This window comes from Squalius cephalus (assembly GCF_949319135.1).
Source record: "Squalius cephalus genome assembly, chromosome: 8".
Taxonomy (NCBI): Eukaryota; Metazoa; Chordata; class Actinopteri; order Cypriniformes; family Leuciscidae; genus Squalius; species Squalius cephalus.
The window spans coordinates 36,770,832-36,789,774 of NC_137129.1; the positions used below are offsets into that span (position 1 = coordinate 36,770,832).

General features: G+C 36.5%; 2 protein-coding genes across 2 annotated transcripts in view; one reads left to right on the forward strand and one right to left on the reverse strand.

The window, feature by feature from the left end:
• Positions 1–18,943, reverse strand: part of LOC307163328 (CMP-N-acetylneuraminate-beta-galactosamide-alpha-2,3-sialyltransferase 1-like) — a gene marked incomplete at its 5' end in the record, with an annotated part of 148,619 nt that overhangs the window by 35,257 nt on the left and 94,419 nt on the right. The window lies entirely within an intron of this gene.
• On the forward strand, positions 1,465–18,539 carry LOC307162965 (CMP-N-acetylneuraminate-beta-galactosamide-alpha-2,3-sialyltransferase 2-like; the record flags this gene model as incomplete). Its single annotated transcript, XM_079878748.1, has 6 exons — positions 1,465–1,902; positions 9,309–9,502; positions 10,205–10,384; positions 11,689–11,734; positions 13,362–13,487; positions 18,354–18,539. The coding sequence occupies 6 exons, from the start codon at positions 1,465–1,467 to the stop codon at positions 18,519–18,521; spliced, it is 1,152 nt and encodes a 383-aa protein (XP_079734874.1). The 3' UTR covers positions 18,522–18,539.

Genomic DNA, 18,943 nt, shown 5'->3' on the forward strand with positions numbered 1-18,943 from the left:
ATGAGGCAAAATTACAATGAAAGTACAGTAATTTCAGGATGTTTTCTATCAGTTTAAATTACCAGAATGCATCTATGACAAAGGATTAAACAAATATAAAAAAAAAGTGTTCCAGGCTGTTGCCCAATTTCTGTCCCTATCAAGTGTATTCACACCAAGAAAGCCCGATAGTTCACTTGCTTTGGTCCGGACCAAATACAATGTTGATTTTTTTTGTTTGGTACAGTTCGCTTTCACACTGCTCTTTTTGCAAGTGAACCAAAATTTGTAAACAAAACCACACATGTGCTAAGGTCATCCATTCATTGGACAGGAATTCTCAAGTAGGGAAAAGCAGGAAGTGCAAAAACAGGCTCAACATGAAGATATTTCGTAATGCAATATTTGTTCTTTTACTGATTTGGTGTTATTCTCTACAAACGCAATATGAAGAAACTAATGAGCATCATATGACACAATGTCATCTATATGATGTTGTAATTAGGATTTTGAGAAGACGACGATGTGCTGCAAGACAGTTCCGGCGGAGAGAACATGCTTTTAAACCATTTAAGCGTGGTAAGACAAAAGAGAACGCTCTGTCTGTTAATGTCCTGATGCACACACGACGTGCAGAAAGACGCGCAACAGTATAGCGTGCACAGACCTCGCGCCGGAATCGAATTCTCTTTCGCGCTTGAACGAACAATAACACACACCATTATGCCAAAATGTCCGTTTTGTTAAGTATCCTCATAAGAGCAGTCAAATAAAAAGACCCAGTTTTCTGCAGTTGGGTCGGTTCATGTTCACACAATAAACGAACCGTAGGGGAGAACGGGGTAATGTGAGACATCGGGTAATGTGAGACACCCCCTATATCTAGGCAACGGAACACAATTTTGGTCATTTGACCATTATGTTTTCAAGCCCCTCTCATTTCCCCTTGCCCATGAAGGAGAGGACCTCATGATGCTGTAGTAAGCATGTTTTTTTCACAAAAATATTTTTTTTTGCATGTAAAAGTAAATTTTCTTGCTGTCAACTTAATCAACTGTTGTGCCAAAGCAAATTGATTCAGGTAGAAAAACTTATATCATACATGTTGATGAACTACCAACATATAAAACCATGTGATGATGCTAGCTGAAGATAAGCCTGAATTGCTAAGAGAGATCGTTTTTTTTTCTAAAATGTGGCGGTGGGGTAAAGTGAGACATGAGGCACAAGTTAAGTTTAGTCTTAAACATATTTTAATATCATAAACATTGTAGAAAAGCCATCAAAAAGAAGGGGGAAGTAAAATCAGTAGCTTGGGGTGCAGTAGCTGAGGCAAAGAGGTGCAGCACCTTCTCCCTCTCACCTTGTCCGAATGGAGCGTTTGTCCCCTCCTCGACAAAACCCCCAAGGTTCGTTTTAGGACCGAGGTCACTCCGACAGGAGCTCCGCACTCTCCCTGGGAGCCTGCTGGGAAGTAAAGTCAGCATGGGAATCTCGTCCATCTGCAACCTCACGGACACTGTCCGTTTTTGTTTTCGGAGGAGGACCTTCCTCCACCGCTTTTTCTCCAGGGGTGTCTCGAGCCCCTGGAGTCGCTTCGCCGTTTACCCAGACCGACCGTTCGACAAGCATACGTTTTACCTCGGGTTCAACCGAGAAGCCCCGGAGGGTGAACCGCGATGCGCAGGCTCCCTACACACGGGTCTCGCTCCACCCGGGCCTGGGCTCGAGACGACACAGCAGGGGGCAGGGGCGGGAGGCATCTGGTTCGAGGCCGTAACCGGGAAGGGTGCTTTCAAAGCGGGGGGAGGCGCAGGGCGAAGTTCGGCTCTTAAGGCGTGCCGGGGGGCCCCAACTAACCCAAGCGTCCGTGTTTGGACCGTCGTTGCTTCAGCAGGAGCGCCAGCAGGTGTGGCCCGGGAGGTCTGCGAGCATGAAGCTCTTCTTCAAATACAATATATTTTTGGACATTTTTATGAGGAGGAATATCCTCCAGTGTGTCTTTCACCCCTAGCTCACCCAGGATGGTGCATGTTCACCGGTATGCACGCCCTGGCACCGAGGGACTGGGTGTCCAAACCAGACCCTATTTACTGGAAGTCTCGCCCACTCAAAATGCTCTTTCTCTGGGCTGGGTCAGGCGGTTTCCCCACCCGGTCTGACCACCACGGTTCTCTGGTCCGTGTTCCTTGTCCAAGCGGAGCATTGTCCCATCTCCACAAAGACCGAAAGGTCTGTTTTAGGACCGACTTTGCTCCAGACGGAACTCCAGCAGTGGCGGACAAATCCGAATCTGGCCCAGGATGGGCCATCCTCCTTCGGCTGGCCAGGGGAGGTCTGACTGCATTGAGCTTCCAAATGTATCATAATATTTTGGACATAGTTCTTTTTTTTTTAGGAGGAATTTCCTCCAGTGTGCTATTCACCCTTAGCACGCCAAGGGCGTTGCACCTTCACTTGGATGCGCACCGGTGGGTCATCAAAAAATGTGCTTAATTGACCAATCTCCATGATTCTGTTACTAGTCCGTCATTAGTTTTGGAATGTGTGGTTGTCAAGCTAGCTGTCAAGATTCTTACTTTTACAACATGTGTTGTTATGGAAGTTTCAGAGTGGAAAAAGTAAGTGGATCAGTTTACCCCCAGCTGGTTCACTTTACCCCTTTGATTTCTCTGGTCTGTCTCAGTTTACCCCTACCACTTTTTTAAAAACAATCATATTTTCACTGCCCTTTATCCTGAATACATTCTAATAATTTCCATTGCTAGGAAACATCCTGAATTAATGGGAAATGTGTAAATTTGACTGATATATCATTTTAGCTCACTTAGAGGGGAACAAATGTAAAAATTGTCTCACTTTACCCCACTCTCCCCTACCAGAGTTCGTTTGGAACCGTACCGAGACCACCTCTTCAGCTGGGTCTCGGTTCGGTTGTTTGGTCCGCACCCGAGTGCGATTGCTGTATTCACACCTGCCCAAAAGATCCGCACCAAGGGGGGAAACGAACTTGAGTTCGATTCAATCGAACCAAACAAGGCAGGTGTAAATACACCCTTAATATACATTTATAAAACGGTTAGTTCCAGTCCTTGATTCTGATTGGTCAATGGATGTGTTTTATTCAAGATAAGACCCGGCTATGACCGCTTCACCCAACGGTTCTATCAGAGAATGTCTAATAAGGGGAGAACTTCCACTCTCTGTAAACTTCCGGCTTCTGAACTGGTTGCAGTTCCACTCTGGTTCCATATGAGGGCGCTCACAGGACGAGTGCAGAATGAATGGAGGTCTATGGCGCTATACCAATCAAAATCCACTTTTCTCAGGATATAATTGATGGATATAAGACTGATATATTGCCGTTGGTTTTTGGAGTTTTCAGATTTAAAAACGTCAATAAAGGCTCGTTCGTTCTGCTCTCACGGAACAGATTGATTATAATATGCTTATGTACCATCAGATGAAATCCTGCAGGTGTCGGTGCTTTCTCCGTCCATGCAATAAATGCACATCGTTGAATAAGCGCGGATTTCTAGCGCATTTACTTGAACTTCATAGGTAATATATCTATGGTTTAACCCATTTGAGAGGCGGCCAAGATCCGAATTTAAAATGGACTGAATAAGCTCTCTACGAACTTGACGAGCGATGCCGCGCTGACGGACCATAGACTATAAAAAAAGAGTGACTGACATGTATGCACATAAATCACTGTCACACACACTCTCTCAGAGTAATAGTTACTGCATAATACATTTTCAACTAGCAGAATAGTACAGAATCACGATACACAGTCTCACTTGTAGCCATGTCTTTTAATAATATTTCAAAGGGCAAAAACAGGAACTTCTAATTGGCTTTACATCATCAACTGTCACTTTAGCGCGAGGCCCTGTGCAGTCGCAGACTTGGTACTTTCAGTAGCATATAGCATTACCTCCAAGCCTGAGCTAACTCGATCACGTCGAGCGGTGAGCCGCGAGCGTGCCAGGCTCCTCCAGCTCCACACACGCCCCGCCTCTTTGCCCATTTTCTGTTATCCAAGAGTGACGCAAGGTGACGCGAGGCCAAGATGGCAACGGCCGACTCCGCCCACTTTAGGCTTCAAAAATGCTCTTCAGAAACCTACGGGTGACGTCACGGACACTACGTCCATATTTTTTTACAGTCTATGATAAGGACCAACCAGAGCCCGTCTACGGAGAGCCTTGGCACTTCCTATTAGCCCCATTGTATCGATCTTGGTTGCAGTTCCATTAGAATTCCACTGGAGGTGATCGCGGGCGAGTGCAGAATGAATGGAAGTCTATGGGGCTAGATGGCTAAATTCGTCTCTTTCACCCGATTGCCGTTGAGAAATCTCAGAATTTATTGTAGGTGTTGCAAGTTCAACATGGGTTATAGGTCGAAAGTTGAATGAACGAGTACTTATGTCCTTTCGATTTCTTACAGGTTGAGTTGTTGTTGCCCATGACACGCTAGCATTTTGCTAATGAATGCTGATTGGTCAGTGAAGGACTGATTACGACCAGAGATACCGCTTGATGGCATCGTGGCATCCGAAGCGGGACCAGAAACAAACTAAACAAAAACTCGTCTAGCACGTGTGTTTACCTGTGTCAGCTGTGTTGTCGATGCCTCGAGAGAAATGAAAGTGCAGAGCGCGAAAGCACTAAAGCGACTGAAGGATTGCCATACAGCAGTATCTCTGGTCGTTTGATGTGTATGACGTCATTGACACTTTAAAAGACTTTTTAAAGGAAATAAGTGACTCTAAAAAATCTAACACCCAGCAATGTGTAATTTCTTTGCATCTCCTTTCGAATACAACATTCAAATTACTAGAAAAAAAATTATATCCTGAGAAAAGTGGATTTTGATGGGTATAGTGCCATAGACCTCCATTCATTCTGCACTCGCCTGCGAGCGCCCCCGCATGGACAGAGACGTGTTACTGCAGCAGTCCAGAAACCGGAAGTAACCAGAGAGTGCCAATTCTCTTCATATTAGACATTCTCTGGACCAACCTCGATCCATCAGTGCTGCATTCCAGTCCACTTTTAGACACGCACTTGCGAACTTCCCTAAGCACTTCCCCTTGGGGGAATCCCTGCCGCCATTTTGAAGTGCGTTCCACTTCGTGAAGTGGACGAGGGAAGTTTATATGGACAGACCCTCGTTCCCTCGATTTTGACCGAGGGAGCGAGTCTACTTCAAATGTACACTTCAGGCACCTATATGTCCCACAATGCAGTACGACTGTGACGTCACCACATATCTCATCTAATCACCACCACAACAGACAACTCTATGATATATTAATTATATATATATTTTTTATTTCACTTATAGTCACTTATTTGCTTTAAAAAGTCTTTTAAAATGTCAATGACGTCAGAATGCTGACGTCATTAGCAGAATGCTAGCGTGTTATGGGCAACAACAACTCAACCTGTAAGAAATCGAAAAGAAATAAGTACTCGTTCATTCAACTTTCGACCTATAACCCATGTTGAACTTGCAACACCTACAATAAATTCCTTTCGTGCAAAAACGAACAAAGCCTTAAAATTGTACTTTTTTTCCCCCCAGGAAAACCAATGAAATATATTTTTGTTCAATAATATTTTTTTATTATTATTTAGAATTTTTAAAGATTTTTATGATACTTTGCATTAATTATATAATTTGATGAGCTATTTTTTCCATTAGAATTAATATATATATTTTTATTTTATTTTTATTATTTTTATTTTTTTCAATAAATGCAACATTTCACATCAAAATAGAGTGCAGGCCTAAAAAAAAATATATATATATATATTCAAGTGAAAAGAGCGCCATCTAGTGACTTTAAAAAATATATAAATGTGTGTAATGTCCTGTAACCGCCTGTAGGCTGCCTATTCATACTTTGCACGTGACGTCACAAGTACTGGCTGACGGGCAAGAACGTCGTTCTCCAGCAACGAAACCCAGTAAACTAATCAAGGATCTTGCCAGGTAGTTAACTGACAAGCTGAGCCATATCGCATTAATTATCGCAGGCGATACGTCCGCGATAATTAATGCGATATGGCTCAGCTTGTCAGTTAACTACGGCTCTGTGTTGTAAATGCCGCTCCATCTGAAAGCAGGTGATGGCGATTTACTACTAATCAAAGAACCAGCTTTACTGACGAGATGCGCCTAACAATGTCATGCGATATATCGCCCAGCCCTAGTCCATAGTTATGCAGCTAGCTCACTAACAGACTTGATAGCTACTAGAAAGACCTGGAACTACAGGACTCTACATTGAAAATACCCGTTTGTTGCCCGCCAGGTATCCATGGTACGTGACTGCAAAGTATGAATAGCTTTTTTATTTATTTATTTTATTTTATCTTTTTGATTCCCATTCGGAAAGAAAACAATCTAATTACTAAGCAACCATTGAATGGAACAACAAAATATATATCATTGTAAAGCTTAGGATCTCGGCTTTTTAATGCATCTAATTATTTTTATCTATCGCATCTATCACATTTATTAACTCCTAACTAGTGCTGAGTAATCCCTCTAAAACCGAGTGTACCGCCAGCAGGCGCCACCTAGCTGCGAAAATATTCATTACCATATTTTTCAAAAATTTTGCCTTGATTAACACAAAGTTGATGTCACTTGAAAGCTTAGAGTCTGAACTTTACAGTGAATGTATCCACTTTGAAAAAATCGTAAGTACTGCTGAGTTATTTGCTGATAAATAGAATTTCTTTTTTTCATAATCTATAAAATAATGTACTCCAATGTGTCAAAAACATCATACAGCTCATGAAACATTCACAGATCATTGAAAATGGCACTGCATTTTTTACAGCATATTATTACAATAAAAATGAGCCCAAAATTAACATTATTCTATTAAATATAATATATTCTATTCTATTCTATTAATTAATCTATTTTTTTGTGTTTTTTTTTTCTGTCTTTCTGTGGGTCGTGTGTGTGTTTGTGTGTGTCACATAAGGCAGGACTTAAACAGACAGCGCGGTCTCTTTTGTCTTGTCCCGTTTGAATGGTTTAAATGCATTTGCATTAGAGTGTGTTCATACAACGCTAGTCAACGGGTGACAGAAAAAAACGGATACTGCATTAATTGCGTTAAATCTTAACGCTTTAAATGAAAAAATGAAATGAAAAAAAATGAAAAAAATGAAAGTGATGAAACCGGTGTTGCGACTGAACACCGTGTAACACCCATAACACCGACAATTGTAGCAAGCCTAGTGCCTTCCCATGTGCTTTTCATTTTCACAGTCTGGCAGAAGTGGTGGGTGGTTCCGAAATATATGGTCACATGACAATAAAAGTGTACAGTTGCCAAGAGACAGGGGGTGGCTCATCTTACCCTATTTTGTTGACTTGTGTACTTGCATTGGTACTATACGGTTATCCGGACCACACCTGACCACACGTGACCACAGCCGCTCTTGGTTGGTCGTAACCCCAGTGACGGGTATGTTTAGGGGCGGGGTTGGGGTAGGTCATCACATGTGGTCCGGATAACCGTATAGTACCCTTGCATTTGCTCCACCGGTCTTGTTCCGCTCCCACGGCTCTTGGCCTCGCCTTCTATAATCTTTAAAAAAACAAAAAAACATAACAAAAAAAACCCACATATTTGACCTCATAGCACTCCAACACCTTCATAGTGGATCTAATCAACAACATGAAATACCAGTTCTGACTCAGTTTGTTGTTGTGTTGGTCTAAAGAAATGATACTCTTGTGTGACTGCTTTGAAATTCTTTGAATTGCAATGCTGTTCTTTTTCTGAAGTTTTAATCTAACTTTCTGAGGTGTGGACAATTCTGTTCATATTCACAATGATGACTTGAATGGGAGTGAATTCTTTAAAAATTTACTGTAGAATTAGAACAATGGAGAATGGGTTTTCTAATGATATAATGTGTGTTTGGGGTCTGTAATTTTTTTTAATGTTTGTTAATTTAATCAAAAATACAGAAAAACATTAACATTGTGAAACAATATTAACATTTAAAATAACTGTTCTCTATTTTAATATATTTAAATGTAAAATCATTACTTCAGTCTTCAGTGTCACATGATCCTTCAGAAATCATTCTAATATGCTGATTTGATGCTCAAGAAACATTTCTTATTATTATGAAAATAGTTGTGTTGGTTAATATTTTTGTGGAAACTTGATACATTTTATTTAGGATTTTTTGATTAACAGAAAGTTCAAAAACAGCATTTTTTTTTAATATAAATATTTTGTAAAGTTTTAATGTCTTTTAACTAATCAGTGCTAGTTTATATAAACTAGTGCAAAAAATGCCCGTGCAAAATCAGTTTTTGTGTGTGTTTTTAGTAATTGTTGGTTTGGTGTGTTTGAGTGCTCATTGTTACAATTACACAGCAAAAGTTCAGTGACATTTTTTTTTGTGCATGGTAGAGAGCACACAGTGAACTCCGAGAAAACGCTGCGCTTGAGTAAACAGTTTGTGTATAGGCCACTACAAATGATGCCCGTGAAAGAGACTGTGAACGCATTGAATAGGATATGTTTAGTTGGTGAATAGCATAGGCTACTATTACACAGTAGCAATAACGTTAAGCGCACCAGAATGAAATATAATATTCAGAAACAGCATAGCTGACATATAGATTCAGTTAACATCCAACATCCACAAATGAATAAGCGTGTTGATTCAGGGAGCAGTGCAAAGTGCCCGTGCAAAATCAGTTTTTGTGTGTGTTTTTAGTAATTGTTGGTTTCTTGGTAAAGAAAACACATTTTTACTCCAATTAATCAAAATGGATTTATCACGTTTTGGAACCAAACTATAATATTCAGAAGTAAACAGTGTAGCTGACAGATTGTCAGAATGTTTATTTTTAAACCACAACCTTCTTGGGGCTTCTTTGACCGATACAACTCTCTAGTGTCAGAATGTTTATTTTTAAACCACAACCTTATAAAAATGATATATTTAACGATATCTTTAGCATTTCTCATCCAAACAACGTCAAACTTGGCACTGCACTTACTCGTGACCGTAGCGAGACACCTGTCAAGTTTGAAATCCATCGGACTAACGGTTCGAGAGATATGTGGTTAACAGACACACAGACAGACAGACAGACAGACAGACAGACACACACACACACACAGACAGACAGACGTTTCTGTAATTTATAGAGAGATTGTTCTTAGTGATTTTCAAATGTAATCTTCTTTATATTGATTTTTTATATATAGTAGAAGTGCACTTTCCTGTGTCACTGTGACATTAGATTTGTTTTTAATCCACCCACAGTCTCTACAGTCTACTAAGAGCAAAGCTAGTTATTCTCAAGTGATTCAGCAGCTGTTCTCTGTCATTCCTGGAGAGGAACACTACAGAGACGCTGGTCCATCTCGCTGCCGAACCTGTGCTGTGGTGGGGAACTCTGGGAACCTTATAGGATCATTCTATGGTCCTCTTATAGACAGTCATGATTTTGTGATGAGGTAAAATCTTTTTCTTTTCTTTTTTCTTTTTTTTTTACACTAGACCATTGGAAAAAGTTCAATCATACACTTACATGATGTATAAGATGAGTCATATTTACAAAAACAATTCATCACATTTTTCTGACTTATTTTAGAAGCATCATACAGTAGGCTACTACATTCTCTTTAATAAATGATTCAATAACAAATTCATTTTTTAACAGTCGCTTGTGGTGAAACAATGTAATCGTTAAATGCGTTATTTTAAGCACCAAGTTTTTATCAAAAGCTGATTTACTCTATCGCTATATATCGTAGACATCACTGTTTACATTTAAACTTTTATCTCAGTACTTCTATGATAATTTTAACTATTGTATCACAGAAATAATGATACTATGAGGAAATGACTGCTGTTTCATGACAACTCTCTCTGGGTCAGCGGCAGCGCCAACACAGATTTGAATGTTGCGATATGATTTTGTCAAAAGGTTTAATAGACACGAAATGGAAGAAGATTGTGTGGGTGTTTGAATGGAGATCACAGTCTTTTAAAGATTAATTGTGCAGATCTACTGTCTTATCTCTCTCTCAGCATGAGTAGCGCTGCGCGTCATGCTTGTGAGCTGAAAAACTGAATCAAGAATTTTAAAATGGACATAGGTCCACTTTGATTATGATTTTAATATTACTTTAATATTATATTTCTGTCTCCCTCAGAATGAATAAGGGACCAGTTGAAGGTTATGAGAAAGATGTTGGGTCCAGGACCACCCACCGCTGCTTGTACCCAGAAAGTGCCGTTCATCTGGACAACACCACCAACCTGGTGTTGTTGCCCTTCAAAACACTGGATATCCAGTGGGTCACCAGTGCTCTTACTGATGGAACTATTAAACGGTGAGATAATGGTTAAGTCATAATTATATATTATATATATTTATAAAGTATATATTATCATCAGCATAAATGCAGTACAACAAATCGGTCTATACCCTAATGTGTAAATAATTTACAATTTAAATGTTATAGCAATACATTTTTTGTACTACGGTAATGCGATTTTTTGAGGACACACACACACACACACACACACACACACACACACACACACACACACACACACACACACACACACACACACACACACACACACACACACACACACACACACACACACACACAATATCCTAAAGCTTAATTTTCTATATAAGAAAAATGTAATTCCAAGTGTCTTTTGATTTGGAGGTGAAATATGATGATTGGTTAGTCTTTATGTCTTGAATGACATTTGCACATTATGCAGTGTTGGGGAAAGCTACTTTGAAAAGTAATGCATTAAAATATTGCGTTACTTCCTTAAAAAGTAACTAATTGCGTTAGTTACTTTTTTTAGAAAAGTAATGCTTTACGTTACTTTTGTGTTACTTTTTTTCCACATGGGGTGTGCTTGTTTTAAAAAAAAAAAAAAAAAAAAAAGTAATATTTTTGGGCAAATATAAAGGCCCTTTCACACCAACAGTGAAATAAGCCTCATGCTTAGGGAAATGCATGCATGTACAGTAGAGGAAAGCAAACAAACAAACCTTTTAGCTTCTACAGTTCTGGATAACAGAAGAAAAGGAGAAAAAAAGTTTAACGCTTGCTTTACCAATAACATTTTTTAAAAATCTATAGTCATTTTTGCTTATGTTTTAACTGAATTATTGAAGGTCAGAAGCAAGTACATTGGTCAATAAAAGAGATTAAATGCACAAAAATGTATGTTTTATTTAACATATTTAGTTATAAGAGGTTTGCATAGTATTCTGATTCTGCTTTTTTTTTTTTATTCATTTTGAGGAATATTGAATTTTTTGTGCAAGTGAGATGAATAAATGCACTCATATTCAGTCTAGAACTACAATAACCATCATGTTTACACACACACACACACACACACACACACACACACACACTGCACCTCGATTATTTGTCTCAACATGAGCACAAGGGCACTTGTGTTACTTATTTGAAAGAGTAACTATGATATTTTGTTAATTTTAAAAGTAATGTGTTATTTTACTAGTTACTTGAAAAAGTAATCTGATTGTGTAACTCAAGTTACTTGTAATGAGTTACCCCAACATATGTACTTTTATTTTGTCATCAATTATTTCTTGGATTGTTTTGACCCTTTTTTCTGTTTCTGTATTACTCAACAGAACACGATTTAAGGTTATAGACAAGCTGCAAGCCAACAAGGACAAAGTAAGATCACACAGTATCTAAATTTTATGTTAATAATAAACCAACGAAAACGATAAACCATTCAACAGAAAAGAGTTCATATAAAGAATTTTGAATTGATAAAATTGGTCATTATAGTTGTATGCTTTGTCTCTACAAACTCCACCCGAGAGACTGCTGTGGAGATTAATGTTATGGCACACAGACTACTTGAGATAAGTGCACAATGTATGCCATGGAAACCCTTTAGTGTCACCTAGGTCTTCAATCCTGCTTCTGGAGGCCACTCTCCTGCAGAGTTTCACTCCAACCCTATTTCAACACTGCTATTTTTATGCACATATGTGATATCTCATGAAAGAATGCTGGATGGAAAAGCCACAATATGCATAAATTCTACAAATGCGCATAAAAAAATGTATGCACTCAATTGAAGCAGATACATTTTTATCCTGTAAGAAGACATAAACTATGATGGAAACACATAAATACCTCGATTTGCAACAAAAAGCTCACGTGACTTTGCCTCAACAGAGGATGTGATGGGATAACTGGACTAACCAGTGGACCAAATTCATTGCATAGCATCTTAAATGTTGGTTTGGTCATTCTGAAATGACTTGGTTTAATTCCCTCCCAGAAGCATCTCTCATGATTGGATTCCCAAACACCAGGCGTTCGAACGCAAGATAACATGACAGTGTTTATTGCGTTTTGACTGCGTGCTCTGAGACACAACTCATTTATGATGTAGGGGAAAAAAGCCACATTGCCAACTTCCATTTATTAGATATTTTGCACCAAAGGGACAATTTTGTTCTTTTGAACACATGAGATGGATACACTGCTTTATTCGCAAATGTTTTATGCAAAAAGCTACCTGAGACTTTTGTTTGCATGTAATGTAATGGAAATGGAATGAGGTGCACCCTTTGCAGGGAGTTTGATTGACAGGCGATTTGACCAATCATAATCCAGCATTTTTGTCCAACAAAGCAGTCAGGAGAGTTAGTAGATTAACATTGGAGGATTTGAACTTGAAAAACGGTGTACTGACGTCTTTCCGTGGTTAAAACAACATTCCTTATGTTCATTCATGTTTATTTGATGCTATAAATTAACTAGAAGGAAGAGATGATCGGTTCATGAGCAGCTTTAACTGAGGCATACAGCGATCTGTCAGACAAATTAAAGAGCCACAAAACAGTATTTATTGTTTAAATTTCTTTAAATAATGACCAAATTTGAAAGGTGAGACTTTGTTTCATATCAAAAGTAACCTGCTCTGTCCTGTCTGTCAGCGCGTTGTCAGTGTCCTCTCTCCTCCGCAATGTATTTTTCACTGCGTGAGAACATGGTGTGGCGCAAGAGCGCGTGGCTTGTCGGACATAGCAACAGTTACTAAAGGGGGCGGGTCTTTGTGAATGGTCAGTTAAAGTTAATTTGCAACTTTGGACGCAAACATAGCTATTGTAACTTCTTTGTCTAAAATCGGTTTAAATCCTAAAGTGAATGGTTCATTATCTGGTTTTGAGTCCAAGATCTTGTCAGACTTTTAGACCCCATTGTAGATTCTGAAGTAGCTTGTAAAGGCTTCAACATCAAAGTTCCTTTTTGTTCTTTGCTAATGGTCGTCTCATTCTTTCAGGTGATGGTTATACACCCTGCTTTCATGCATTATGTGCACAGTACGTGGCTGCACATTACGTCTAAAAGATCTTATCCATCCACGGGTTTCCTTGTGCTGATGTTCGCCCTGCACATCTGTGATGAGGTAACCCTTGTGAAAAAGAAGTGTGCTTAATTGTATTGAAAGCGTACTTTTTGTGTGCTTAAAATAATCAAAGTATACTTTTTGAAAAGTGCACTTGCAGATAATATAATAAAATTAAAATTAAAGACCACTTAAGTGTACTTAAAGGGAATACACTTTAATGACAATATTTATTAACACACTTAAGTGCACTTTTTACAAATGCACTTTGTAATAATATCTAATTAAGTTTAACTTAAAGTAAGTACACTAACATCACAATATTTATAAACACACTTAAGTGCATTTAAAAAAATGCACTTTGTAATAATGTCTAATTAAGCTTAACTTAAAGAAAGTACACTTTCATCACAATATTTATAAACACACTTAAGTACAATTTTTACAAATGCACTTTGTAATAATGTCTAATTAAGTTTTACTTAAAGAAAGTACACTTTTATCATAATATTTATAAACACTTAAGTGCACTTTTTACAAATGCACTTTGTAATAATATCTAATTAAGTTTAACTTAAAGTAAGTACTCTTTCATCACAATATTTATAAACACACTTAAGTGCATTTTTAAAAATGCACTTTGTAATAATGTCTAATTAAGCTTAACTTAAAGAAAGTACACTTTCATCACAATATTTATAAACACACTTAAGTGCACTTTTTACAAATGCACTTTGTAATAATATCTAATTAAGTTTAATGTAAAGTAAGTACACTTTCATCACAATATTTATTAACACACTTAAGTACACTTTTTAAAAATGCACTTTGTAATAATGTCTAATTAAGCTTAACTTAAAGAAAGAACACTTTCATGACAATATTTATAAACACACTTAAGTGCATGTTTTAAAAAATGCACTTTGCAATGTCTACTAAGTTTTGCTTAAACATACATTTTAAATAATTATGATTTATAGTGTTTTAAATTTATTAAAGTTAAAGTTATAAGTTATTAAAGGGAATTTATTTTGATGTATTGACTAATATATAAAATAACAGTTTTAATGGAAAACATGGAAAATAATTGATTTTAATTCCAACTCAAGTGTGTTGTCCAAAATTAATTGGTTAATGTATTTTAAATGTGTTTTGTCTATAATATATACTGTGTGCATTATGCAGTTGAAATGTATTTTTCCAATACATCTGCTTATACAATATAATCCAGTACAACTTATTGTTGACATTTTTATCACCAGCCCTTGCTCTATGAACTCAACTAGTGTCAGCTTTCTACATAATATTTGAAAATAAAATGTAATATATGAGAGGAGTCTAATAGTAATGTGTTGTAGCTACTTTACATCTGTGAACATAATACAAGTTTTCAATATCATTATGTTGTTCTAAGTCAATTAAACACACATTTAAAATTGTATTAATTGCGAGCAAAAGTTAAACAAATGTAAACAAAATGAATTTGCATTTAAATTCAGTTAAAATACATTTAATTTTAATCACACTAGACTACATTGAAAAAAAAGATTGACTTTTAGTTAGGTTAATGAGTAAAGTTTTGTGAACTTACAGAGTTTAACAACACAATGAGTTAGAACAACTTTAACTTAAACAGAAAAGCTGAAATAACATTTAGGCCCGGTTTCACAGACAGGGCTTAGACTAAGCCAGGATTAGACCATAGATCAATTAGGACATTTAAGTAATTTTTATAAACATGCTTAGAAAAAAACATTACCGATGTGCATCTTAAAACTAAAAAGGCACTGATATATTTTTAAGATCAGTCAGTGCAAGTTTATTTCAGTGGAAACAGCTCAGACTTACATTTTAGTCTAGGACTAGTCTTAAGCCCTGTCTGTGAAACCAGGGGATAACCATGCATGATATATGAATATGTTGTTTAATGCGCATGCGCGAGAAATACTACGTCATTATGACGCTCTACTTCACTAGAGTTTGAAAAATGCGCTATGTTTTGCGATGCGTGATGATACTGAAGCTAGCCAAACAAGAGAACAAAAGGAGCACCACGTTTGGATGTTTGTTTGCAGATGAGACGTTATGCTGCAAATAATCAATCAAGTAAGTATATATTGATGCTTTCTTTAGTTAATTATTTTTTCACCGTAACATGTCAGTTGCTGAGTGCATTTTAATCGCAGATATTATAAACTCAATACACTCGGGAGGTGAATTAATCATGTTTTCAATAATTTATATATGATTGCATTCTAATAATGTCTTACATTGTAATGTGAGGAAGGCGTGTGTGGTCGTGTTCGAGGAATTTGGTTGCTGATTTTTTTTTTAAACCAAACCGACTTTTTAAATTATTTTAAACAAGCTACTAAACATTTGCTGAATGCTGATCCAATATTGTAACACTCGAAGACGTTTATATAGCCTACATTTAATACAAATAATCAATCTTATAACCACCATAAATATTTAATATATTAACGTTACCCACCTCTAGAAAAAATGCTTGTAATGTGTTCAATTTCATTTTGTATTTAAAGAGTTGTTCAATTACTATTTGTTTTGGAATATGTAATATTTTTGTGTTTACCTGGATTTAAACATTCATTTTGCAGGATCAGTTCATATTTGTTATTGGAGATACAGTGCAAGCGGTGTGGAATCACAGACCTGTATTGATGAGGTGATGTTACAAGATTTATCATGACAGCACATCCTGATCAAGCTAAAACACTACTTTCAAGTCACTAACTAACGTTATCCCTATAGCTTTTAAATGCTTTGAATCTTTTGCATGTGCAAGTAATAAATTCCCACCTGTGCATTTACACCTGCCCTATAATCATCATATATTTTATAGGTAACAAACCAAAGGAAGAAGGCTTGCAGCATTGCTGTGTCAACTGTGGTAAATACAGGAACAGGAACATCCTTCATGAAGATAGCTATGTGGGGCAAGCTTAAAATGTAAGAATACCTTTCTTAATTTGCATTGGTCCTGGGTTTGCATGGGTCATATACTGTATCTTTGTGTAATTGATAAAGTTATGCTTAATTCGCTGTAAAGTAGCAATAAAAAGGTTCTCTATTTTTAATCACTTTAAGCCCAGTGTCAGTAAAGATGGCGTAGTCAGTGGAATCCTGGTGTTTGTGGAAAATAGAAGGAACCTTGCCCAGCTTTCTACTACGATGTGGCCCTGATGACTGAGGTAATCAATCACATCACACAATTTATCAACAGTTAACAGTCAAAAGTTTACATACACCTTGCAGAATAAACTGCTTCATCAGGGTAGTACTAAATAAAGATAAAACGTACATTTTTGTGATCCCTATTATTGATAAAATTGTTAACATTTTGCAGATACTGCAAGGTGTATTTCAACTTTGAAGTGCAACTGTATATCTATCTCTTTCATTCAATTGAGCCAAATATAATAATGGACTGGATCTGTATTATAAACAAATTTTCTGTTTTTTTGTTTTTTTCCTCAAGGCATTTTTTTCTGACTTTCCTGCATCTTTGAAACATTTCCATTCACATATACTCTGGAGAGCATCTGGGACATTGACATAAACAGCACTTTCCAACAACTTAAAAAATTGGGTGACAAATCATTTTGATTTTTGTGCTTTTGGAGTTCTTCAGTGTTTTTTTTTTTTTTTTTTAGTGTTTTTTTTTTTAGACAAACTTAGATTCACTGTAATGCAAGCATTTGGTCCTGTTTAATGTTGGTGCTGGTAAAGGTTTAAAGGGATACTCCACTTTAAAATGAAAATTCTGTCATCATATACTCACCCTCATGTTGTTTCAAACCTGTATGAATTTCTTTCTTCTGCTGAACATCCCTTTAAGAGCTAAATAACAAGGTTCTGTAACTTTTAATTAGGTCTCATTTGTTAATATTAGTTTATTTTATAGCCAACATGATATAACCAAGACTAATATTATCTTACTTAGACTAATAAATGCTTAAAGTATTATTCATTCTTAGTTCATGTTAACTGAAGTAGGTAACTAGTATATTTTTGTAAAGCATTACCCAAAGGTCTCTTTCCAAAACTGTTTGTGTTTATGCATAGTGTTTCTTGGGGTTTTCTTGTGCATCAACAGAAAGGTTTTTATGTACTTCTTTTAGAGATTATTTTGTCAGTAAATTTAGAGGGTTTTACATTTAGTTTTGTTGATTGTAACATTGCATTTAATTCACACTTAAGTGTATTGTTAACTGACATTAAAGTATATTTTAAATCACACTAATTGCGTGTCATTATATTGTGTAGTGCACTTTAAGTATATTTTAAAAACACTAGAAGCAATTATGAAAGTAGATATAAAGTTGTAATAAAGTACAAATTAAGTTGTTCCAAAAATCACTCTTAATGGCAACTTATTACATTTTATTTCAACTTAATATGTGATATATTTGAAATTAATTGCAATTAATGTGCATTCAGTGTGTCGAAAACATTGCATTTAATTCACACTTAAGTGAATTGTTAACTGACATTAAAGTATATTTTAAATCACATTAATTGCGTGTCATTACATTTTGTAGTGCACTTTAAGTATATTTTAAAAACACTAGAAGCAATTATGAAAGTATATATAAAGTTGTAATAAAGTACCAATTAAGTTGTTCCAAAAAATCACTCTTAATGGCAACTTATTACATTTTATTTCAAGTTAATATATGATATATTTGAAATTAATTACACTTAATGTGCATTAAGTGCGCCGAAAAGATGGCATTTAATTCACACTTAAGTGTATATATTTAAAGTATATTATTTATGTAATAAGTACACTTTATAAAAGTACACTTAAGTGCACTTTTTTTCACAAGGGAAAGCTTTTAGCATTCACAGAGCTTGTGTGGCTTACTGTCAGGTACTTCTGCTGATGTGTTTTTCTGTGCTTAGGTCAGTGTGTTTGGCTTTGGCGCAAACAGTAAAGGCACTTGGCACCACTATTTCGAAAACATGCCCAAGAATTTCAGACGCACTGGTCAACACAGTGGAGGGATTGAGACCCAGACCATCTTAGAACTTCAGAAAAGGGAGCTGATCAGTATATACAGAGGGTGGTGAGAAGGACGAGGAGTTTCAGTTACACGACCATTTACTGACATTCACCTGTATTGAGATATACACAGTGAAAATACACTTTAGAAAATTTTTTTTTAATTTTTTTATTTTATTTTATTTTTTATTAAAACGTATTATTGTGGATGTGACATTAGACGAACGGAATGCAAATAAATTGTAAATTAATAATGAATATAATCTGGTTAGTTATCAGTATTCAGGGTTTGACTTGATAGGTATTGTAGAACCGTTTGATTGTATGTTCAATCATACCATAACACCCCCCCCCCCCCCCCCCCTTCACGTAAGTACCGCCAACACTTTTTTTATTTTTTCCACTTCAAGCACAGTATATACATATTTTGTTATATATACCTTTGTTCAAAAGTGTTCGTTCAGCAAGATTTTGTTTGTTTTTTCTGAAG